At 44.3% G+C, this 25,419-nt stretch overlaps 1 protein-coding gene across 2 annotated transcripts in view; it reads right to left on the bottom strand.

The window, feature by feature from the left end:
* The window catches only part of Cdyl (chromodomain Y like), a 179,726-nt gene that overhangs the window by 60,944 nt on the left and 93,363 nt on the right, over positions 1-25,419 (bottom strand). For both annotated transcript variants that reach the window (XM_046453463.2, XM_046453464.2), the window contains exon 2: positions 3,276-3,942. In XM_046453463.2, coding sequence (XP_046309419.1) covers positions 3,276-3,942 — 667 coding nt within the window. The remainder of the gene's footprint in view (positions 1-3,275; positions 3,943-25,419) is intronic.

Raw genomic sequence — 25,419 nt, 5'->3', positions numbered from 1 at the left:
AAATATATCCCTCGAGTGCACATGATTACTGTCTTGAACAGGAGATGGTTCATTTCCCAGCGACTCTACCAGTATCTGCTTCAATTAATTTTAGAAAACAAATCAGTTTTCTTATCATCTCTAAAATTAATCTGGAAAGTAGAAACAAACAACCACTTTAAAAATGGGTGAGTGTGGCCCAACAATCCACCGGAGCTTCACTCAGCAAAGGGCAACACGTGGCTTCTTGGAGGTCTTCTCTGGCCCTCGTTCCTTATAATCTTGGTTGCATTTCTCCTCGAGTTGCTCTGAGCCAGTAATGGGGGGCAGGGACAGCACAAGGACTTGTCACAGTCTCTTCAGTAAGCACCCATCCTCTCAGAATCAGTCACACACAGGGATCTGCAGAGAACCCCCCCCATTCAGCCGCCCCCCCTGGACACACTACCCCCAAGGAGCTTGCACTTGTGCCATGGAGCGGTGAAGCACCCGGGAAGCCAAGGCCCTGATCCTCCTAGGCCCACCTAAGAGTCCGCAAGTGGCCCAGCTGCCCAAGACACTACTGCTTTTGTCATCTTGTTTATTCATGAAGGACACTCCAATGGCAGGAAGGATTATTCTCTAACTTATAAATGTGCAAGTGTGACTTCAACACAGGCTATGCTACAGGGTATGCTACTCACCACTGTCCTATGCCCTCAGCCATACACAGGTCGCAGGGCCAACAACCAGGCGGAAGGGAGCAAGAGGGGATGAAGAGGACAGTAGCTTCTGGAGAAAGGCCATGGAATGACAGCATGACTCCCACACCAATCCCCCTAATGCCACAGACCAGGAGAAAATAATGGAAGACTCTATGCTTCCAAGTCCCTTGTGGTTTTAACCAAAGCCACCCTTGGGACTTTTTTGTTGCTGTTGCTTATTTGTTTGTTCCTACAGGAAACTGGAACATGGGCTTCTGCTGAGGAGCCTCAGTGTGAAGGCTAAATGCATCGCGGCCCACAGGAACACCTGTGCAAGAGCAGTGACCAATCAAAGCTGGCCTTCCAGGTTCTCAGCAAGGACCATGGTTCTCAACCTGGATGGGTTAAAGCCTTAGATCCACGGGTCCTCCCATAAAAATGTGCATACACATAGCCTCTGTGACCAAGAAAGGGCCCCCAATCTTCTAAAGCCTTTATGTTTCTCCAATTTAACAAAAAGCCCAAACACGATGACTTCCCAGAGCCAAATCGGCAAGCCTTAAACCAGTCTCTTTCAATGACCCAACTCTGCCTTGTTGAAGGAGCATGGCCAAGACAAAACACGTGATGGTGAAGCAATGAATGAATCAGTGAATGCGTGTAGCCGTCCTCCAACCAAACTTTATATACAGATGCATGAATTTTAATTTCTTAATTTTCATGTGCTAGTAGATATTCCTCTCAATTTTTTTCAGCCATTAGAAAATGTTAAAACATATTTAGCTTGAAGGCCATAAACTAGATGGTAGGCTGGCGGGCTGTTAATCCCTGCCCAAGTCCCTGACTGTGGCTCCAGAGCCCCGCTTAGTACCTGACCCTGGGTCATCAAAGACGGGAGGCTCTTGACTAGCAGAGGCAGCGCACCATGATAGGGAGAACACCGGAAGAGGGATAGTGGCACACTCTCCCTCCCTCCCTGGCGCCTGCTCTCTCCACGAACATCGTGCTCTCTGGACTTATCAGGAAAACAGAGCATGCTCTCAGGTGACTTATGAAGTCCCCTGCACCTCTGACCTTCTATGAGCCTTCCTGTACAATTAAGTAAGAGAACTGTACCCATGAACAGGCTGACCCAGAGGAAGGCACATCCGTAAACAAGTTCACACGTCCCAGGTGAGGGTCACACTGGAGCAGAGGAGTGGCAGCATCTGGGTCAAATGTGAATCTGAAAAATGCTAGCAAGGTGGTGACTTCCTGTCTAGAGGGAAACCCCCCATTTCTGTCTCTATCCCACTTGGCTGCTAAGCAAGGGTCAGGCCAAGATGGAAGCTTGCCGAATGCCCCACAGCAAGGCTGTCGGGGTACAGTCTCCCACTGAGGAAAGCAGCTCCCCAACAAACCGATACCTCTTTGTTTGGCTTTATACTATTCTAGTGGGCGGGGGCCGAGGGAGACTCACACAGATGGTCAGAGGCAGATTAGAAAACTGCAGCCCAGAGAACAAGGAGTGAAGAGGCCCCAGGAGGAGGCGCCCCACAGCCAGGCAGAGAATCGGCTCCAGGAGGAAGAGGGAGTACACTGCCCTGGTGCTGAGGGAAGGCAGGTGAGGGTGGGGGTGAGGGTGGGCTCACAGGTGCTCAGAAACACGTGTGCTACCCAAGGCCATGGGGGAGGGGGCACTGGATGGAGAGCACAAGAATGGTGGGAAATGGAGGGAGCTGTCAAAGGCAGGAAGCAGAGAGAGAAATTGGGGGGCGGTGCATGGTTCAGCAGTACAGTGCCCCCTTAGTGTGCACAAGGCCCTGGGTTAAAACCTTTGCACCACTACCCCCCATCCCCCCCCAAAAAAGGAAAGGAAAGCTATGGCAGGTAAAGTGAGGCAGTTCGACGCCTTGGAGGGGAGGAATATGATGGAATTCTGTAAACGCGGGTGACCAGGAAGGTGTGGGCAAGTGAGGGAGAAGTCTCAGGTGAGCCATCTTAGGAGACGGGCAGCTCACAGTATAAATGACGAAGCTGCAGAGTCTAAGAGCAGGAGCAGGGGGTGAGAGGAAACCCCCCGTGGTGCCATGTTGAGCAACGGGATCCGAACAGAGAACCCGAGCAAACTCCCACCAGGAGTCCCCTAGGCTAGTGATGCCCTCGATGAAAGGCACTCAAGGTTACTCAAGAAGGTGTGCAAAATAAGGAGCACAGCTTCTAAATCTATACTGGCCATGCTGAGAAACTACAGGTGGGTTCTTAAAGATGAGACCTACTGTAGAGGTAGAAAGGTAGGTAGTTTCAGAAAGGAACTTGATGCAAAGAAGTACCAACCACAACGAGTTTAGAGTGAAAAACTGTTCAGAGTGAGTCAGTGGGGGGACACAGTAGAGAGCGCAGAGACAACGAGTGCTGATTAAAGAGATGAATGCCGAAGACTTCAGGGAAAGAGAGTGAGTGAGTCGGGAAGACACCTGTGCAGGTTCCCGATTTCTGTGAGCACAAGTAGACGCTCTGAAAGCCGTCCACTGGGATCCTGCTCTTAGGCCTCTAGAGAAGGATGTGCCCCCTCCGGGGTCGCTGTCCAGCCAGCAATGGGCAATGGCCCACGGCAGCCCACTGGACACTCACCTTTCCCATTAACAGCTAAGCCAGTGGCCATGGCGGCAGTCACAGGGCCAGACACCTGAGGCACTAGTGGGTGTATTCGGGGCCTGCTCCCCATCCTGGCTCGTTCTACACCGGGCCCCAACAAAGCTCCGACAGGCTTCTCGGCTGCTACTTCCGGTGCCACTGTGTCCTCCACACCCTGCTCCACGGGGTCCAGTTTCTCAGGGCTCTCGCTCTGAAAGCCGTCCACCGGGGTCCTGCTCTTAATGGGGCTCTTAGGCACAAGGATCTTGATACCTGACTTTGCAAGGTCCATGTTCTTACGGCTCGAGGGAGATGGGGATGTGTTTTTCCTGAACTTCTGGCTGGCAGCGAACAACTGGCTGTTTTTGGCCTCGTGGTCTTTGCCGATTACGAGGGCCTTTGGAGAGGTCTTGGAGAAACTGCTGTTGGTGGACCTGGAAATCTGCTTCCTGGCATTGTTGGGAGAGGTCCTGTTGGTGCGGGTCAGGGTCCCCTCTCGCTGCCTCTCGGGGTGGCGCCGGTTGAAGTCATGGATGTACTCCTCACAGTTCACCAGGTGCTGCTCCGGCTCCCACGTGTCGTCCTCGCTGTCATAGCCTTTCCACCGAACCAGGTACTCCGTCTTCCCCTTCTTGTTTCTCCGCTTGTCCACGATTCTCTCAACCTGATGGAGAAAAGAGAGAGTCTTAATAAGATCTTATGCTTTCAGAAAGGTACAAGCTTAACAAGGAAACATCAAAAACAATAAAAAGCACCATAGATCATGAAAACGATCTTTTCTTCCCAACCCCAATCATCTGAAAATAAAACAGTAACAGAACACTTGGGATTTGGGCTATTTCCTTGAAGTGGAGTTGAACAAAAGGCTTGAATTTTATGCTTGGCATGTGTGAAGAGTATACATATATCAAAGCATTATATCAATATACATGATTTCTGTTAATTATTGGGCAAAAACAAATTTCAATGATTATACAATAATGATTTATCAAAATAATTTTATTTTAAAATGTATTCTTGATTTAAATATCAATAAGACATGAATTTTTATTTATCAGCAAAGAGATGATACATGGATGTGCATCGGTGGCTTGTTTCTTTGTGATGCAAAGGGGCTCTTTTTATTTCTACACTGAATCCTGTCCACCTGAGCTGGTTTTCAAAATTGTGACTGGAGCAGGAGGGGGCATCTGCAGCCTTGGGCCTGGTCCTCCTCAGGTGACCAGCAGTGGGCAACAAGCAATGAAACACTGTGGACTTCCCATGGTGTGGGGTTGGCTCACTGAGCAAATGTAATTGGGATTATAAATATCATTCTGAAGCACTCCCCCAAAACTAAAAAGGTAGTTTATGATAATAAAATGGTCCAGGATAGCCAGGTTATTTATCTTCAAATCTTGGTTTTAATTTTATGAAAGTATCTTTAAAGAAAGATGCTATTAATCTCTGAATTTAATGATCGATATGTTCTGTGCCAAACTGTGTAAAGTCACACACCCTTGCTTTGTAAGTATGTTATTACCCTGACATGTTCTACTACCTTAACATTCTAAAAGTAAATGGGAGATCTTCTACAGCTTACATGAAGAAAAAACATTTGACACGATGCCCTCATGTTATTGCAGAAATTTAGAATCTGTGGTTATATCTGCAGTTAATGCAAACTTCTCTCCAATCAGCCTTCTCCATCAGGGACAGCATGTGGCTCACATCTTGAGGTGGAGGCCCACAGCCAGAAAGCAGCTCTTTAACAAAGGTCTGAGCCCTTCAGTGATCAAAAATATCAATGTTTCTGGCAAATTTGAAGGTTATATCAGATGACACAACAGTGTACCTGACTTTGATACTGCCTAATGACGCTGGCTGATTGAATACAGTGTAGATAACTTTTGCAGAATGGGAAAATACCCACCCCCACCATTCCCCTGTTCTTAATATGTCAAGACAAACTACCCAGTACATCCACTTAAGATATACAGAATTAAAGCCATGAATTGCAGAAAAGCCTACAATTCAATGCACATTACTTCCGTGCAAAAAGGATTAAGAATAGAAAGGCCTTGTTTCATCGGGAGGCAGATTTCACGCCTAACAGATCTCCCGAGTCAAAAATTAATGTCAGATCAGCATGAGCAAGTCCACACAGTCCATAACATAGCAAGGAGAACTTTAAAATGTTTTTTCTCCCCCTGCTCCTTCACTTGTGAATAGTTTTGCATAAAGGTACAAGCATTTAAGTAAAAGATGTATTTCTGGAAAATTTCACACAAATTAATTTCACGGCAGCAACAGTTTAAAAGTTTTAAATGCAAGGGGTAAAGAGATTATCTCTGTGGGAAAACTATGTTTAATGTTTTTTTGTTCCCCCTAAATCAATTTCCATTCCAGAAGCATGCACATTAAATCAGGGTATCCCCTTTCCCTGTCCTCTATTTCCTTAAAGCGGTGAAGCGAGGGTCTGGGGGGCGGGGTATTGGGTGAGTCTCTCTTCCTCCTCCTCCTTACCCTAGTCTCCCGGGATTACCTCCTTAAAGGGTCAGGCCCCACTAGGTACTGTACTATACTGCTTCCTTCTGCAACCGACAGGTAGTACAACAGCACTAGCTTTGGCAGGGTGTGTGTGTGTGTGTGTGCGTGTGTGTGCATGCACGCGCGTGCACGGGCATGCACACGTATATATGTATGCTCAGTGGTCAGAGTTTTTACAGATGTAGAAAGAGAGCAATGGTAGATCACGAATTGGCTCTTTATGGAAAGTGCCAGTGTTTTAGTCAACGTTTTACGTTTGTGGGCCACACCATCTCCCAAACACTCAGCTCAGCCCCTGGAGCAAGGACTCAGGCACAGGTTATACTTAAACAATTAGGGAGGCATTAAACAAGAAAACCCTACTTATGGACACTGAACTTTGAATTTTGTTCATTTTCATGTGTCACAAAATAATATTCTTTAATATTATCTGTTAATTTCTTTAAGTATTTAAACATAAAAACCACTTGGAGTCAGCTGTGGGCTGTAGTTTGCTAATCCTGCATTAGACCATGATGGCACAGGAAGACCTTCAGTTGCAGACAGGGTGCACCACTAGGTTCTTGTGGTAGACACTGGGTGCGAATCAATGGAACACACACAGGGACAAGGAAACAATACATGAGACTGTGAAGTGGCGCCGAGCACAGGGTAGGAGGCACCAACTCACACCTTAAGGTACAGTGCCAAATCCAACTTTAGATTCAACTGGGGACATGAGGTATCCGAAGGTCAGATCTGAAAAGTCAAAGTCCTGTATGATCCCTTTCATTTGAGTTAATCTCCTACAAACAGACATCACCTAGATTCAGTAAATTGTTATATAATATTAAAACCTATTTCTTTTAGGATGGTCAGTGAGGAATTTTAATCCAAGCACGTAAATAAATCTTTCAGGTTTCATCGTTCCTTTCTCTCCGTCTCCCACCCCGTGTGACTGTTCCTAAACGGTATCAATGTACTACTGTCTTTCTCAAAGTCTAAGCAGTTGTCACTCTAGTTTTATAGAATTTCAATGCAAAGAATTTTACACAAAATGAACTCTTTGCGGAAGGATATACAGAATTGCAGTAAAATTCTAAATTTGTTTTCAAAGTTAAGACACAATGAAGAAAGAAAGGCAGAAAAATCTCACCCAAATCACACAGACACTGTTCTGCAATAATGTTGTTATCCTCAATCACACATGGAGTAAAAATTTAAGTGGAAAATCCAAATCATAATAGCCTTAGTTGCCTGTACAGTAAGCTGGCCAAAATACTTTTTTGTTAGGATATTTCATCTAAAACCCAATCTAAAAAAAAAAAAATTAAAAATGCTAAACAAGTAAAAACCTGGCTTTCCTTAACACTGCAAAGCCCTGTGATGGTTTGCAGAGCAACCCCCATCCAAAAAGGCTGCTGACCACTGTCCAAACACCTACCCGCCTGCTCGCTCTGCCTCCCTGGAGCACTCTGAGAGCCCTGGGCCCAGCGCTGCACTCAGAGCTGGAGGAGTCAGAAAGGAAAGGATGGAAGCAAGGCCCAAGACCACGTGAGCAGAAATGCACAGAAGAAACTGGTTCTGCCCAGGCTGAGAAGGAAGAAGGCACCTGTGCCACTACTGCAGCAGAAAACAAGCCAAGGCAAGGCACGCAGATACACTGACTTACGAGAAAAAGACGGAGCTGCAGAACCATCATGGTAGGAAAAGCCTGCGCTCCGCACCACTGCCAATCACCTCGTCAGCAGCAGCCATGCCGGCTCTGCGCAGCGCGTGCCATCAGAACTGTGTGAGCAGGCTGCCAGGACAAAGTGAAACCTGAAGCCATCTGAAAACTTCTCTTGGGTTTGGATAGTTTTAAATCACAAAGCTTCACTCCTGAGAAAGATAATGCCTTTATTTAAACTGCTTGTAGCAAAGACTCCTGGTGACCTTTAAAATTCAACAGTCCCTTGGATGAGTAAGGTAGGCTTTGCACCAGCCCTTTTGAAAGCTGTCTCAGCTATTAAGAAGAAGAAACGTTGCCTTGACTTTTAAGAATAGTTTTTTATGTACAAACACCAGTTCCCTTTCAGGTTTATTATGGTGTGAAAGCAATAGACACTCAGTAGAACCGGACTTCTGACCTTTTCCCACGCTAGCACTATGGGACCCGATCCCCTCTGGTGATGCTGGGCAGGGGAAGCGAGCCACAGCTCCGGGTCGACCCCGTGATCACAAGGGAAACCCCAGGCACTCCCCTGTGTGCCCTAATGCCAGGCTGTGGTGCTGGTGTGGTAGGAGTCTACACGCATTGCTAAGATTTGCAACCTATGATGGACTTACTGCCAAGAGCCCCATCATGACTCAAACAGCATTCTCTATTATAAAAACAGACAGATGGTTCCATGGCTGGAAATGGAATCATTTAAGTACAACTATCTGTAGAAAGTGGAAAGAAATCCAATCCAGGCAGAAGCCAGAGGGGACTGGAGTCTTAAAAAGAACCACACCGGGCTTCGGCTCCTCGGGGAGCCCCCCGCTGGCTGGCGCACGGTGCTGACAGAGTGGGAGCAGAGGGCCGAGTCTTACCAGCTGGAGGACAGAGTTGGGAGTTGACAAGGTGGCCTGAAATCTAGGGAGGAGATAAAGACAGGATGCATTACCGAGAAGTGAGCCCCTAAACCAACATATCAACACCTTCAGATCCTGGGCACACTGCTGAATGACACCAGGCCAGTAAAAACGCAATGGCTGGTGTGCCCAAAGTCCCTAGACCACCTGGGACTCACTGCGTGGGCTCAGGTCCTGCATACCATCTCACTCAACTTTATGACTTTACTACAGTAGAAGGAAACTAAAAAACCAGCAAGAGAAAAGGTACATGGGTTGACATCTGGGGTATGAGGCACAAATCCAAGAGTCCTCTCCTAGTGCCGTCACACAGGACACATTTCACTCCTCCACCAGCAAGCTGCGGCCACACACGTGAAATGCTGTGGCTAAGGAAACCAGACCAGGTGCCAGGGCTTTTATGGAGGATGGTCACATCAGCACCCACTGCCTGGTAGGTACCAAAGTTCCAGACTCTCAAAAGGCGTGCAGCATACTCCAGACCAACGAACCTCACAGAGAAACTTGAAAATAGACAACAAGGACCAGCAAACAAACAACAACAAACAAAGCTCAGGAAAGCAGGAACCAGTGGGTGGGGGCGGAGAAGTAAGGCCACAAAGCAGAGGCCCGAAGACAAGGGCACACCCACCACGTGCTGAAGGGAAGGCCCATCAGCTCAGAACTGCATCTGGAAAAGAAATGCGGCCAAAGCAAAGGCTGAGCCCCACTTCTGCAGTGGAGACACAGTGAGCCCTACAGACATGCTCCCAAACACACGCAAAGTTGGAGAAAACCAGTCCTGCAAATTGCCCTAAGGACACAGAAAGCATGAAGGAACATTTCTTTAAGAGAAATGTTACTACTCAGAACAGAGAAAGCGTGTGACATTTGAACCATACTCCATCACCTTCCGGTCTTCTGCCCAATCCCCAATTCAGGGCACAGCTGCTTACTCCAGGGGATGGACCCAAAATCTTGGGCTCCCCATGTCATCTTCAGCTCCCAATCAAGGCCACCACTGCCTACCACCCAAAGTGGTGGTTCAGAGATTTTGCCCAGGGGACAGGCAGTCCAGAAGAAAAAGAGAACCAGTACCCAAAACAACTGACTCTAAGACAGGTTCAAGCCTAAGGGCACTCCTGAAATGACAGTTAAGATTAAGAGCAGCAGGCACCCAGTCCACCCAAGGGAACCCGGGAAGAGCCAGAAACAGTCCTGCTGGGTCAGAACACACCTGGCTTCAATCTAGCCCCTGACCAGATTTCACAGGATCAGATTGATCAGCAGTTGAATGCACCAGACACTCAGAAACAGTGTAGCAGCAGCCACCAGGAATAAGCAGAATTTAATGAGCTGAGTGCACAGCAACTGAAACCACAGCTTGGCAGCAAGGTCGGGGAAAAAGACAAAGAGCCCAAACACTACAGTCAACCCAGAGTGACTGTGTGCTCCCCAGACCTGTGCCCTCGGAGAAGCCACATGAAAGGCAGCACACAGGAGCGACACAGGCTTCACAAAAATGGTCTAGCCAAGTCACAAAACAAAGACACCAAGCAAATACCAAACAACTCCTGGGGAGGGGAAGGGGAGCCAGGGTACAGAGTTGCTCTGACGTGCAACCTAAATACCCAGTTTTTTTTTTTTTAATTTGTTCTTTATAGTTATACATGACAGAAGAATCCATTTATACCAAAATGGAGTATATCTTACTCTAATTAGGATCCTAGTCTTGTGGACGCACACAATGGTGAGATTCGTTGTGGTGTATTCCTAGTTATGTCTGATTTATTCCATTTTCTTTCCTATTCCTATCCCTCCTCCCTTCCCTTCATTTCCCTTTGTCTAATCCAATGAACTTCTACCCCCTCCCCTACTGTGGGTTAGTTTCCACATATCAGAGAAAACACTTGACCTTTAGTTTTGGGGTATTGGATTATTTTGCTTAGCATGGTAGTCTCCATATCCATCCATTTACCACAGAATGTCATAAAGTAATTCTTCTTTGTTGCTGAGTAATATTCCATTGTGTATTTATATAAAATATATATATTTCTTTACCCATTATTCTGTTAATGGGCACCTAGGTTGGTTCCAGAGCTTAGGTATCGTGAATTGTGCTGCTATAAACATTGATGTGGCAGTGTCACTATAGTATGCTGATTTTAACTCCTTTGGATATATACCAAGAATTGGGACAACTGAGTCACATGGTGGTTCCATTCCTAGTTTTTTTGAGGAATCTTCATACTGCTTTCCAGAGTGGTTGCACTAATTTGCAGTCCCAACAACAATGTCTGAGAGTACGCTTTTCCCACATTCTCACCAATGTTTATTGTTACTTGTGTTCTTGATAATTGCCATTCTACTTGGAGTAAGGTGAAATCTCAGCGTAGTTTTAATTTGCATTTCTCTAATTGCTAGCGATATAAAACACCCAGTTTAAGTATGCATATTTAAATATTACATAATATAGTATATATTTTTGCCTGCAAAGAAACCAGGAATAAGTGACTCAAACATGTAAAACAAATAAAAACAAACTAACAAAAACAAAACAAACCCATGACTACTTGTGAAAGGGAGGGATTCGAGATATAACAAGATGTCAATAAGCCAAAATAAATATGTTCAAAGAACTAAAGGACATCACACCTGAAGAAGGAAGGTATGAAGACATTGCCATCTTAAAGAATACCAATGAACAGAAGACGTAAAGTCTGGAGTTGAAAGGTACAACTGAAAAGAAAAAATCACCACAGGCTCTTTTCAAGTTCACAATCGGTGAACTTGAAAAAAGACCGAGATTATACGTATGAAGAGAAGAGAATGGAATGAAGAAAATGAAGAGTCATAAGGAAACAACATATTTAGGCACACCAATATACATGTAATGGCAAGAAAAGAAAGGAGCAAGAAAAAAAAAAGAAAAAATAATGGCTAGAAACTCCCCAAGTTTATTTTAAAACCACAACATATATATATATATATATATATATATATATATATATCCAGGAAACACTAGAGACGACAAGGAGGATAAGTGAAGAGATCTATGAACAGACTCGTCATAGTTAAAATACTCAAAGGCAAGAGAACACTGAGCCGGAGCAAGACAACTTCTCAGGTGGAAGAAAATTAAGATGCACAGCTGACTTCTCATGAGAGAATGAGAGCAGAAAGCAGTGGGAGACATAGTTCAGGGTCAAAAGTTTGTTTCAAACATGTCAATCTTCGAGTCAGCGAATGTGTCTTTCAAAACTGAAAACAGAAAAGGATCTGTGCTGTATGCTTCCAACCATGGGAGAGTCTGTAAGAAGCAAGGTCAGCGGTCACTAGGGGTTGGCAAGAGGAGAAAAGAGTAATAGACAAAGGAGCACAAAGAGGTGACTACACAATGGTGGACACATGCCGTTACACGTTTGCCAACCCACAGAATGAACCTCATGAGAGAACTCCAAGGTAAACTGTGGATTGGGGTGGTATCGCTGTGCCACTTTGTTACAAGATGTTGATACTGGGGAATCTAAAACAGCAACAAAATATATGAAGCCCACACTGAACAAAAATGAAGGGGGAAATGACTATAAATAATACCTGGCTCAACCTGGGCTGGGGTTGTGGCTCAGCGATAGAGCACTTGCCTGGCAAGGGCAAGACCCTGGGTTTGATTCTCAGCACCACAGAAAAATAAATAAGTGAAATAAAGGTGCCAGGTCCAACTACAACTTAAAAAAATTTTTTTTTAAATCAACCCCAATGTCTATTAAGGGACAGAATAAAACAGAAGGAGACATAATCAGGCTGGGGGTGTAGCTTAGCGATAGTGCACTTGCGTAGCATGCATGTGGCCCTGGACTCCATCCCCAGTATTGCGAACACAACACAAGCGTGTGCGCGCACGCACACACACACACACACACACACGAAAATAAGACCTGAACAACACAATACACAACTAGACCTAAATGACACCTATGGGGACCTCTACCCAACATCTGCAGAAGACACATCCTTTTCAAGCACACATGGGACATTTCCCATGACACACAAAGTATTATCATAAATAACAGGAAATTGGGAATTTTTTTTTTTAAATGTGGAAATCAACATATACAACATTAGCAATGGGCCAAGGGTATGGGAGGAAATCACAAAATAAACTAGAAAATACCTTGAGGTAAAAGAAAACAAAAATCCACATATGAAAACTTACGGGAAGGTGCAGTGAAGAGGGGGAAAGGTATGCCTGTAGGTGCCTGCCTTAAAAAGAAGACAGACCGGAAGTGAGAAGTGGAAGCCAGGCGGATGGGGTGAGTTCAGGGCCAAGGCAAACTAAACCCAGAGCACAGAGAAGGGTGGCAACAAAAAGCAGAGAGCAATGTCAGGAAATAAAAACTAGAAAAGCGACACTAAAAGTGATAAAACCTAAAGTTCCCTTGCAAAAACTCAACAAAAGTAATAAACTTTAGCTGCACTGATCAATATGTAATAAAAAGTAATAAACCCTTAGCTACTCAGAGGCTCAAAAGGCTGATGCAGGAGGATTGCAAGTTCAAAGCCAGCCTCAAGAATGGCAAGGCACTAAGCAACTCAGTGATACCCTGTCTCTAAATAAAAAGTATAAAATAGGCTGAGGATGTAGCTCAGTGGTGGATTGCCCCTGAGTAGAATCCCCAGAATTAAACACACACACACACACTCACACACTCTCTCTCTCTCTCTGAATAAATCTATAAGAAACAAAAAGACTGAATTCGCAATTAAAAAAAAAAAAAAACACAAAGTACAGAACTCAATGGCTTCAAAGAATTAACACCAATTCTTCAAAAAAGTCTTCCAATAATCAGAAGAAAGAATACCTCAGCACTGATCATATGAGACCAATAATATATCTTGATGTCAAAACCAAAGACATTTAAAGAAAACTATACACCAATGTCTATAATGAACAGACACAAAAATTCTCAATGAAATACTAACAAATCCAGCAACACATAAAAATGACCATGACCAAGGATTTATTCCAGAAAGGCGAAGTTGGTTTAATATCCCCATATCCATTAATGTAATATGCCACATCAAATATTGAAAAGGGAGCAGAAATCAGGTTGTTTCAATAGATAAAGAAGATATGATACCTTTTCTTGATTAAGCAAACAAGTCAAATAAACATTCAATAAATTAGAAACACGGGAACTTCCTCAACCTGATATAAAAAGATCTAGACCAAATAACTTCCCACTCAAAAGTGAAAGACTAAGTTTTCTCCCTAACATCAAAAATAAGACAAGGATGCCTGCTATTGCCACTTTGTGCAAAAGTGTGCCAGAGGCTTACCAGAGCAAGATAAAGAAAATTTTGAGAAGGTATGCAGATTGGAAAGAAGTAAATTAGTCCCCATCCTCAGCCCATTAAAAACCATTAGAACTAATAAGGGCAGCAAGATTTCAGGATACAAGATCAATATATAAAAATCAGTTGTGTTTCTTTAAGAGTAGCAATGATAAAATCAAATACAAAATTAAGAAAACAATTTAATTTACAACAGCATTGAAAAGAAACATACTTAGAAATAATTCTAATATAATACACTGAAAACTACAAAACATTATTCAAAGAAATATCTAACTAAGTGAAAACACATACTATGTTCAGAGATCAGGAGTTAATATTGTAATACACCTCAAACTGGTTAAAAAAATTCAATTCAATCCCTGTAATTCCAGCTGTTTTCTTTCTATAAAATGGTGTGCTAATCCTAAAAATTGTACAGACTTGAAGGTCTCAAAAGAACAGAAACAATCTTCAGAAAGAAGGAAACTGGAAGACTCACACTCCCTGATTTCAGAACACTACAAAGCTTCAGCAAGTCCAAACAGTGTGGACCTGGCACAGTTACAGAGACCAATGAACAGAAGAGAGGGTCCAGAATAAACCCTCACATACAGGGTCAAGTGGTGTTTGACAGGGGCACCAAGACAGGGAGAATATTCTTCTATTTTCCCTGAAGAGTGCTGGGGCAAGACGCAGGCTGCCCTTTACCTCACTCCTTGCACAAAATTCAACTCCAGTGGATCAAAGCCCAGCATAAGGGTTTAAACCTACGTCCTGGAAGACAGGAGGGGTGCTCCTTCAACAAGTTAGTACACACTTACCATAAACTCTCAGATGTACAAATGCATAAGTGTGCACTGTGACCCTGGATCAGGCAATGGTTTCCTAGATATGACAAAAGTGACGGCAGCAAGATAAAAAAAAATGTAAAAAAGAAATCAAAATTAAGAACTTGTATGCTTCAAAGAGAACCACCAAGAAACTGCAAAGACAAGCCACAGAATGGGAAAAATCGTTTTTTCTCTAAAGGACTCGTATCAAGAATATATAAAGTCTTATAACTCTATTTTAAAAAGACAACCCATTTTAACAATGGCAGAGGATCTGAATGAACATTTCTTTTGCTTACAAATAACCTGTACTTGTAAGATAAGATGCTCAGCATCATTAGCTACTTTAAAAATGTGTCTCACAACCGCAATGAGACACCACTCATGACCACCAGGACAGCTACCATACAAAGGTAACGGGTGTTGGCAAGGATATGGAGGATCGGAAACCCTCATACTCTACCTGGGAAATGCTGAATGGCTCCAACATCCTGGAAGACAGGATGGGTGCTCCTTCAACAAGTAAATACACACTTACCATATGACCCAGCAATTCTCCTAAGTATCTACCCAAGAGGAGGAGAACTTGTCTCCCATCAAATCTTGTCCAATGAATATTTACAGCAGCATAATTCATAATGGTCAAAAGCTGGGAAACACTCAAATACCCTCTAACTGATGAATGAACATGATATGTCTATACAATGGAATACTACTCACCCATGTTATAACATGAATGAGCAGTGTAAAAAAAAAAAAAAAAACCCAATATGCTAATAAGCCAGTCACAAAAAGCTAAATGTTGTATAACTGAATTTTTAAGAAAATTCGTAGGGCTGGGGATGTAGCTCAGTGGTAGCACATGGACTGAGTACCCACAAAAACCCTGGGTTCTAGCTCCAGCACCCCCCCCCCCAAAAAAGGGAAAAAAGAGTATAAATGTCTATAACAGGCAATTTTATACAGACAGAAACAGATTAGTGGTTGGTTGTTTGGGGCTTGGGAAGAGGTAGTAGGGTGAATAGAGGGATGACTGCTAATAGATATGGGCTTTTTTTTTGAGGTGATATAAAAATGATCTAAAACTGACTTTGGTGATGGATACAAAACCCTGTGCTGTTTTGTATTAAGCCATACAATTTAAATGGGTGGACTGCTTGGTATGTGAATTAATCTTAACAAAAGCTATTTTATACAAAGACAAAAACAAAGAAATTTCAGATGAATGAAAGCTAAAGGGATTTTTTGCAATGGACCAATCTGAAGAACCATGAAGGATCTGAGATTTTACTATCTATCAGGTTAGTTTCTGATATTTTCATATATTGTGGCTAAAGATTCCTCATCAGAGCACAGCATTAGCTACTGTCAGCTTGTGAGCACTTACCTGAACCAGCATCTGAGCCCCAGATCCTGCAGAGCAATAAAAACAGGGCCAGGTAACAACTGCTCGCCCAGCAGGCAGCATTACCAGAGAGGAACTGAGCTCTGGAGACCAACATCTCTATGACAGGCAGCGACCTGCCTGTTCCATCCCTACCACACAAACTATAAGCAAAACCCATCCTAAAGTTTGAAGGGAGACACTATTTCTGTTTCCAAGGCTGTTTGCTCCATCAACACTATTGAAAATCACAGTCCAGAATAAATGCAACTTTTTTCCTCCAAAGACAGAAATGTAAGAGACCCCTGGAGAACTGTCTTGCAAGGATACCCTTGTTTTGACATTGTACTGGCTTCAGGCAACATTCCCTCAGAGCACCCACTCCATCAGTCGATCGGATCAATCTGACCAATAGAGGCTGGAACCAAATCTGCTCATTGTGTCTCACAACATTTAATGAAAGCTATCACAAAAGGACTCTGTCTCAGGATGAGCCAACCACACTGCTGACCTTACTCATGCCTACCAGTGAACTGGACCCAACCTGCCCAACAAAGGCAGAAATAAAGGCATTTTCAGATGAACGAGAGCTAAAAGAATCGTTTTGCAATGAACCTACCTGAAGAACCAAGAAGAATCTGAGATTTTACTATCTGCTAGGTTAGTTTTTGATATGTTCATAGATGATAGCAGAAGATTCCTCATCAGAGAAAAAACAATTAGCAATTGTTAGCAGATCAGCACTTACTTGCAACAGTATATCAGGGGTCAAACACCAAACATCAGGGCTCACCTCAGAAGGCCCCATGACTCTCTTTCAATGTATGAACTGATATTTGCTGTTGGCTGGGGCCATTGACACGGGTATGATAGGACACATTAGCAATTGTGTGAACTTTGTCTTGGCCCAAAGGAGGAAATGTGGAACGTTTATATCACCCATAAAATCCTGGCCAGTGGGTTAAGACTGTCCAGGTATCTTCTAGAACCAACGTGTTTCCAGGACAAATTTCCTACCACCTTGTCTGTTGCTGATGGAAGCTGTGTACAGTGAATCAATTATGCCTCTGAAGAGCTACGGAAGGGTAGCCTCACTTTGGAAAGAACTTCACAGTCTTACAACACCTAGATGATCTTTTGATAGTTTCTCCTTGAACTTGAGGGTCTTTATGTCCCTCCTAAGGTGTAAGTAAAACTGTGTTTTAGGGAGGGAAACAAATTGATACCTGGCCTCCACAAGAAATACAGTCCCAATGGTACATACTAGTCCTAAAAAGTGCTGTTTATAATTATTGGGGCTCCCCCAAGGGGTCTTACATTATGGGGACACAGTTGACAGTGCCTCCAACATAGGTGTGGTTGGTTACAGTCTGGTTACAGATGTTACAGTCTTCAGCTCAGTACAAATTATTTAGTCTCATCCTTATTTTTGGAGGGCCATGTAGAGCAGTCAGTCCAATCTGTCCCGTATCATCCGACCAGCCAGGTGGCATTATCCATGTCATGGGAGTAACTGAAGGACGGCCGTGAAAGGGGATGGGACGGACATGGAGAAGTGTTAACAGGTGTTCTGTGTGACAGGTGCAGGAGCTGGAGCCATCCTCTGCTGCCTAGGTTAGTCTTCTCAGTATGAGGCAGAGGAACACACTGCATCCATGAGCGGCTTGGTTCCTGTTGGTCTCATCAAAGAATAGGCCCCTTACCAGAGGCACCCACAAGAATGACCCCAAACAGTTCAGCAGCCTGCTTGGTTTTCCAAGGGGCAGACCAAAAGACAGCAAACCACCCAAGAGTCAAACCTTTCTTTCTGCCCAATGAGCAGAGCCGCCACACTGGGTTCTGAACAGCTGCCAACAGGATGAACAGCAGCAGTCTCGGCTTAGCTGAACCATGAGCAGAACATGTCCAGACACTTCAGGGGAACTCTGTGAATCCAGGCCCCAGTGAGCCAGGGGCTTTGCTTAGGGTGAAGAGAAGAGGCTAAAGATTCACCCCAGGGACAGCTGCCACTTTTCTAAATAAAATCAAGAAGCTACCAGGACCAGGCCATCTAGTTCAATAGGACATTCCCACTTAGCAATTGAGGCTTGCTGTGCCCGTCTCATCTGAGTCATGGATTCCACACTGACCACTCCAAAGAGGGAATAGCAGGCTCGAGAATCACAAGACCTCCATGGGACATGCATTTGGTTTCTCCGAGAGCCCAGTATCAAGGAAACACCCAGCTAATAATAGCTTGCTTCTTTTCCAAAGGGGTGTGCCTCCAGCCCAGTCAGAGTGCTGGGTGGCTTCCATACAACCTGTCACACTGACCCCCAGCAAAGGTTGCTGACTTTCAGCTTGGTCTACACGAAGGGACAAGCAGAATGCCCCAGTGAGGACCATGCTGTCTCCAATACCCAGAGTCCAATTAGGGGACGGCTCCTTTTCTATGCAGGGGCCAGACAGCAGTTACTACTGAGTTCTAAAGGAAACCCCCTGAGCACTGTGCCTCTGCCCGCACAGTCCTAGAAACCTTTATGTGGCAAGTGGGCCATCTGCTGGTATGCGTATCAGCCACTCAGGGCACTTGAGACTGAGGCTTCTAACATGTTGTGTTAGTCAGCTTTTCGATGCTGTGACCAAAATACCTGACAAACAACTTGGAGTTAGAAAAGTTCATTTTGGCTCAAGATTTCAGCAGTTTCAGTCGGCAGTCAACTCGCTCCATTGCTCTGGGCCTGAGAGGAGGCAGAAGGCACGATGGGAGAAAACTGCTCAGAGCCTGTGGCCGCCGGGAAGCGGAAAGAGACAGGAGAAGGGGCCAGGGCAGGAGACCCTCTCCACGGCATGCCCCAGTGACCTACTTCCTCCAGCTATGCTCCACCTCCTAAAACTTCAACCAACCCCCCACACCGACAGATTATTAACCCGTCAATGGATCATCCACTGAGGAGGTCGGTGTCCTCACGATCCAATCACCCCCACCCCGAACACGGCTTCATTAGGAGACAGGCCTTGCACATGAGTCTCAGAGGACATTTCAATGTGCCACACATCAGGGCATCACCTACAGAGCGACAGCTCTGGGAACAGAGGGTAGAGGCACTCCTGTGAGCCCAGACCTCTCATCAGGGGCAGATGGGGGAGGAGCTCGTCCACGCCTCAAGGCCCCAGCTCACACCCAGCTCTTCCCACCACTGATGAGAGGGAAATGCAAGCATGGAACCCGCCGGGAGAAATGCACCACACACACAGGACACTAAGTTAATCCAGGAGGCCCCGCCCACAAGGGCCACATGTTACCTGGACACAGCTGGGCCAAACCCCATCTGTGGGATTCAGATGCCACCTCTTCCCACAAGACTGGGAAGGCCAGTGACTTGGGCGAGTTTATCCAACAGAGTACGTGTGAGCTCCTCCCCGGCCCAGAATTCCCTAGGCTCCCTGGAGAAGTGGGCAGGAGCTGCCATCCCTCTTGGGGACCTCACCTGACCCCCAAGCATCTCTTCCTAGTGCAGTGGGGTCAAGGCAGAGTGGGAAGAGGGCCAGGGCACAGCAATGGGACGGTGCTGCCCTGGTGCTCAGCCCAACGCCCTCACTCACCCCTCTTCTCAGGGGACAAGGTCGCTAGTGCGCCATCTGTCTCAGTGTTGGGGACTCCTTGCCTCAGCAGTCTCAGCTAGTTTTCCAGCGGGGGCCACAGAGCTTGCACATTTTGGCTGACTCAGGCCTGAAGTGCTTGGCAGCGACTTTTAAAGGCACAGGCCCTAATTAGGAGCATCTGCTGTCCTGCCGTCCTGACATTGCCTCTTAGTTTTCCCCATGTTTTAGGGAAGGGTAGGAAAGTATTTGAGCAGCAGAACAGACTGCAAGGATCTATCTCACCTTGTATGGGATGGGCACCTTCCTCAGCACTAGACACCAGACCTGGGTAGGAAGAGCCTGAAGCCGCATTAATGCCTCTATTTGATGGCCTGTCGCTGTTTTCCCGCAGGTGTCTCTCTGTGTCAGGTTACCTCCCCAACAGCAGCCAGGATCCAGCACCAAAAATAAATGCTGAGCCTTTTGTTGTCATCTCCCAGGGGACCTGAGGTTGGCGAACTGGACAGGGCTACAGGAGTGAGTGTGAGGCAGTCCAGCTGTTACCATCTGCTTAACCAGTCCCCTGCCCCTCATGTCCCAAGAGAGCTGCCCCTTGTGGCTGTGAATTCCCTTCCCTTAACTGTCTGAAAAGGGCCAGAAACCATTGGCCTGTAAGAAGGGTCCAGGAGATCCTCCCACCCAGAGAAGAACTGGCCACAACCAGAGGACTGGTTCACATCTGTTGAAAAACCTCTTTCCTGGCAGCCAGTCACAGCCATCCCCTCAGTCTCTCCTCATCAGCAGGCAATGAAGTGGAGGATCGTCCTAGTAGGTTGACAGTTTGGTCAACATGTCAGAATAATGACCCGATGGATTTCCCTAAAATTTCAACAACCAATCCAAGAAGCTCTCATGCTCTTATCTGAGGAAACTACGTCCTCTGTCAGCTCCCCATCCTCATAACCTACACTGTCGAAAACCGTGACAAGTCTGCGATTTCACCTCTCCCACAAACTGGTTAGTGAGCCTGCCACTGTTTCATGGATGCTGGAAGAAGACAAGGGACTCTGGAGCCACAGACAGAAGAGGTTACTGCTGTAGCCAGAGTGCCCGAGCTTTCTTACTCCAGCTTAGTAAGCCTCCAGTGCCACAGAGCCGCATGACTCCTCTGCATTGCATACAATGGGCTACGCTGCACCAGAGGAGCCTGAGCTCAGACGGATGCAAGCATGCCTGCCCCGACCTTTGGTAGAAGAAAGGGGGTTCCAATCCTTTTCAAACAGTGACTTGGAATTGTCACAATGACAGATTCTTCTCTACAAACACCCCTGAAAAGAAGTCTTATGGTTTGGATATGAAGAGTCCCCCCAAAAGCTCAGGGGACAATGCAGAAATGTTCAGAGGTGAGATGATTAAATTTTGAAAGCTGTAACCTCATTGGTGGATTAATTCATCTGATTGGTAATCGGAAAGGACCACTGGGGTAACTGTAGCAGGTTGGGTGTGGCTAGAGGAAGGAGAGGTCACTGGAGGCATGGCCTTGGTCTATGTCTGGCCCTGGTCATTCTCCCCCACTCTTCTGCTTCCTGGCTGCCATGAGCTGAGCAGCCTTTCCACCATCATGTTCTGCCTCAGCTCAGGCCAGGAGCAATGGAGTCGACTAACTACGGACTGAACCCCTGAAGCCATGATACCAAAGAAACTCTTCCTCTTCTAAATTGTTCTTGTTTGGTATCTTGATTACACTAACAAAATGCTGACTAACACAGTCTAGGAGAATAGCAGCTAGTGTTCTGCTAGCAAAATGTGCAGAAATGCAAGAGACATGTGGAAACTGTCTCCCAGCAATATCCATTATTAAAAATGCTAAAGAATATGATTTGGGTTGAAGCAAAAATGATTATCAAGTGGAACCTCAGATCTACAGGAACAAAAAGGACCAAAACAATAAATAAGTGAATAAACATAAATGACTTCTTATTTCTCTTTTAATTTTGTAAGACACTGTAGTGTTAAATGAAAAATTTGAAATATAGTATTGTGAGACTTACCATTTCCAGATATAAAATTCACAATAGCACAAATAAGATAAATCAATTGGATTCTACTGTTTGTTAAAGTATGTGTTTTGCATAAAGTGGTACATCACATCTCCACACATTTCAACTGTTAACTATGCCCAAGGCTTCACCCAAGAGTCTGAGGCCTAGACACAGCCCAATAATTTATGTTCCTAATGAGCTCTCATGTGATGCTGAGCCTGGGGCCTAGGCAGAACCATCATTCTACAACAGTCACTAAGAACTAACGGAAAAAAACACAGTAATAGAAACTAATATGACCAAAAGCCATTAGACAATTAGAGTAAAATGTCAAATTTCAACAATGTTATCCCCTAAAAAAAAATTATATATGTATATATATATATGGTGATTGAGGGAATGAGAAGATAGGCCACACACTGGGAGGAAATATTTGCAAAAGGTATTATCTGACAAAAGACTGTTATCCAGGGGCTGGGATTCTGGCTCAGTGGTAGAGTGCTTGCCTAGCATATGGGAGGCACTGGGTTCAAGCCTCAGCACTGCATAAAAATAAATAAAATAAATATATTGTGTCCATCTACAACAAAAAAAAAATACTTTTAAAAAGACTCATCAAAAAGATACAAAGGTCTCTTAAAACTGAACAATAAGAAAATGAATAACTCAATTTAAAAAGAGCAAAACTCATCTCATCAAAGAGGTCTAGATGGCAAATAGACATGAAAAGATGCTCCAGGGCACACATCACCAGGGAAATGCAAATTCAAACAAGGCTGAGGCACATCACTATGAGAGCGGCCACATCCAAAACACTGATGACACTGAGTGTGGGCAAGACAGAGAGACAGGAACTCTTGCTTGCTGCTGGTGAGCATGCGAAATGGTACAGCCACCATGGGAGACCCTTTGGCTGTTTCTGACAAAACTAAACATGCTCCTACCATATGATTCTGCCTGCCATCATGCTCCTTGGTGTTTATTCAAACAAAACCTACAACAGACAGTTGTACACCTTCAGTTATAACAGCCAGCAGACAGCTCAGGAGGTGAATGGGTAAGTAAGCTGTGGTACATCTAGACAGAGAAATGCTCTTCAGTGGACGGCCAAAACACAAAATGACAGGGACCAGCCTTACCAGCCTATTGCCAAGTGAAAGCAGCCAGTGCAAAAAGGCTGCACGCTGTGGGATTCCAACTATAGGTCACTCTGGGAAGGCAAGGTGACACTGCAGTGACAATAAGATAGAAGTCGCCAGGGTGAGAGGGGAGAACAGGAGCGACACAGAGGCCTGCAGGGCAGTGAAACTGTTCTGCATGATCCCGTAATGATGGATGCGGGTCATTAAACGTTTGTGAAATCCTGAGAACGTACAACCCTGCGAGTAAATGCTGACGTGAACCATGGGCTCTGGGTGGGAACGATGGGGGGTGCAGGTTCATCACTTCTACCTAATTCTCCGCCCCGGTGGGATGCCGATGCCGAGGGAGGCTGTGGTATGTGGGGACAAGAAGTATGCTAGACATTTCCGCACCTTCCTCTCAATTTTGCTGTGAACATAAAACTGCTCTTAAAAAAAATAAAGTCCATTAAACCAAACAAGCAAAGGGAAATGGAAATATAACTATTCTTATATGTCAGGAGACATCATGAAATTATTTTTTTAAAAGCTGGTATTTATCAAAGTGAACTTTAAGACAGGCAGGATGAGCAGAGAGAAAGAAAGAATGGCTTTAACAACTGGGCTGGTTTATCAAGACACTAGGCCAATCCTCAATATTTACTCATTTAGTAAAAGCCTTCAAAATACATGAAGGAAAACCATCCAGGGACAAAGAGTAATCCCCAAACTCAGCTGGAAATGTTAACATCCCTCTTTCATTGAATAGAAGATCAATAATCCATTGAAGTGTTTAACAGCACTCTTACACCTTAACCTGGTGATATTTATAATACTACAGCCAATGACTAAAACTATATATTAAAATATACTTAAAATAGTCACAATTGGAGACCACTTGTTCAGCCACAAGATAAGTATATCTCAGTAAAAATTTAAATGATTGACTTTTATGTTCTTTGACGGCAGGGAAATTAAAGTAGACAGCAATAATAACATCAGATCTAAAAATAGCCCAGTTATTTATAAGTTTTTCTTTTAAAAAATGCAATCTAAGTTTCCACTTTAAAAAACACAAAAAGAAGTTTAACCCAAAGTAGTAAAAATAGGGCTGGGGTTGTAGCACAGTAGTGCCTAGCACATTTGAGGCGCTGGGTTCAATCCTTAGCATTATATAAAAATAAATAAATAAAGGTATTATGTCCATCTTACAAATAAAAAACATAAAAATAAAAAAGTAGTAAAAGTAAGGAAATACTTAGCAAGAGAAATAAACTGGAACAACAATAAAAAGCAAAAAGTCAAAAGATGCTTCATTTAAATATTATTAAAATTTATAATATATATAATAAAAATTTATAAATATATATAAATTTGTAATATAATTATGATATTATAATATAGTCAGGGTGGTCAGGAAATATGAGAATACATACGTTATCAATATTGAAATGAAGAGACAACACTACAGACCCTATAGACATTAAAGTACAAAATACTGAACACCAGTCTGCCAATATTTTCATCAACTGAGATGACACAGACATACTCCTTAAGAAATAGAACTTAACTAAAACGGACACCAACATGAAACAAAAATATAAAGCTATAGCACCTGATAAAAAATTCTCAGAAACCTCCCTCCCTAAGCCCCAGATGTTCAACTACTGAATTCTATCAAACATATAAGGAAGAAAAAAGAAATAAAGAAACTGTATCATGAAAAATAAGAGAGGGAAGCCAGGCTGGGGAGTAGTCTGCCCGGTATTCACAGGCCCTAGGTTTAAGCCTAGAACTGCAACTGAAAAAGAAACAGAAACGGGGTTGGGGGTATCATGTTTTTCAAGAGATGCAGGCCTCTTGTCAGGGACTTCATGACGCTGTCCCAGGTCCCCCCGCTGGGTGTCCCGGGGGAACTAGACAAGGCCCGGGACTAAGCAGCCAGCCTTACTGCTCATGAAGATTCCATGGAGAGTCACACGGTTGTGCCATCAGTATAATGACACAACCCTTTTGACGTTAGAGAAAATTAAGGACCATGTTTTATACGTCCTGAAACTCCATGACAAGACTGACCCAGAAAAGCTTTCGGTAAATTCTCATTTTATGAAAGACCTGGGCTTAGACGGTTTGGACCAAGGGGAGATTACCATGGCCATAGAAGGCGAATTTGGGTTTGAAATTCCTGATACAGAGGCAAAAAAGGTAATGTGTCCACAAGCAATTGTTGATTACACTGCAGATAAGAAGGATGTACATGAATAAAAATATCAGACCCCTTTCCTCACGGAGAGAGGACTCAGATGATATTGGCGAGTGTGTGGAAGTGAGAACCCATTCTGAAATCATCACTGACTGGGGACCTAGTTCGGGGACAGAGCAGTTCTCCTGGACTTGTACCTAAAGTCTCTAAGTGCACTGCCCTTTGAAAACAAATCTATTTTTAAAAAAAGGGCTGGGGATGTGGCTCAAGCGGTAGCGCGCTCGCCTGGCGTGTGTGCAGCCCGGGTTCGATCCTCAGCACCACATACAAACAAAGATGTTGTGCCCACCGAAAACTAAAAATAAATAAATAAATATTAAAAAAATTCTCTCACTGTCTCTCTCACACTCTCTTAAAAAAAAAAAAAAAGGAGTGGGAGGCATATCACTGAGAATTAAAACCTTAAATAAATACAGAGATATTCCATGTTCATGAAAAAAGAGCAAGTACAGTTGAGGTATAAATTTTCCCAAATGCAACACAGTCCCAATAATAAT

This window comes from Marmota monax, unplaced genomic scaffold, assembly GCF_021218885.2.
Source record: "Marmota monax isolate L192 unplaced genomic scaffold, Marmota_monax_Labrador192_F-V1.1 WCK01_AAM20220418_F8-fsc00029, whole genome shotgun sequence".
Taxonomy (NCBI): Eukaryota; Metazoa; Chordata; class Mammalia; order Rodentia; family Sciuridae; genus Marmota; species Marmota monax.
The sequence above is the reverse complement of the archived record's forward strand: the minus strand, read 5'-3'. Positions and strand labels throughout refer to the sequence as shown.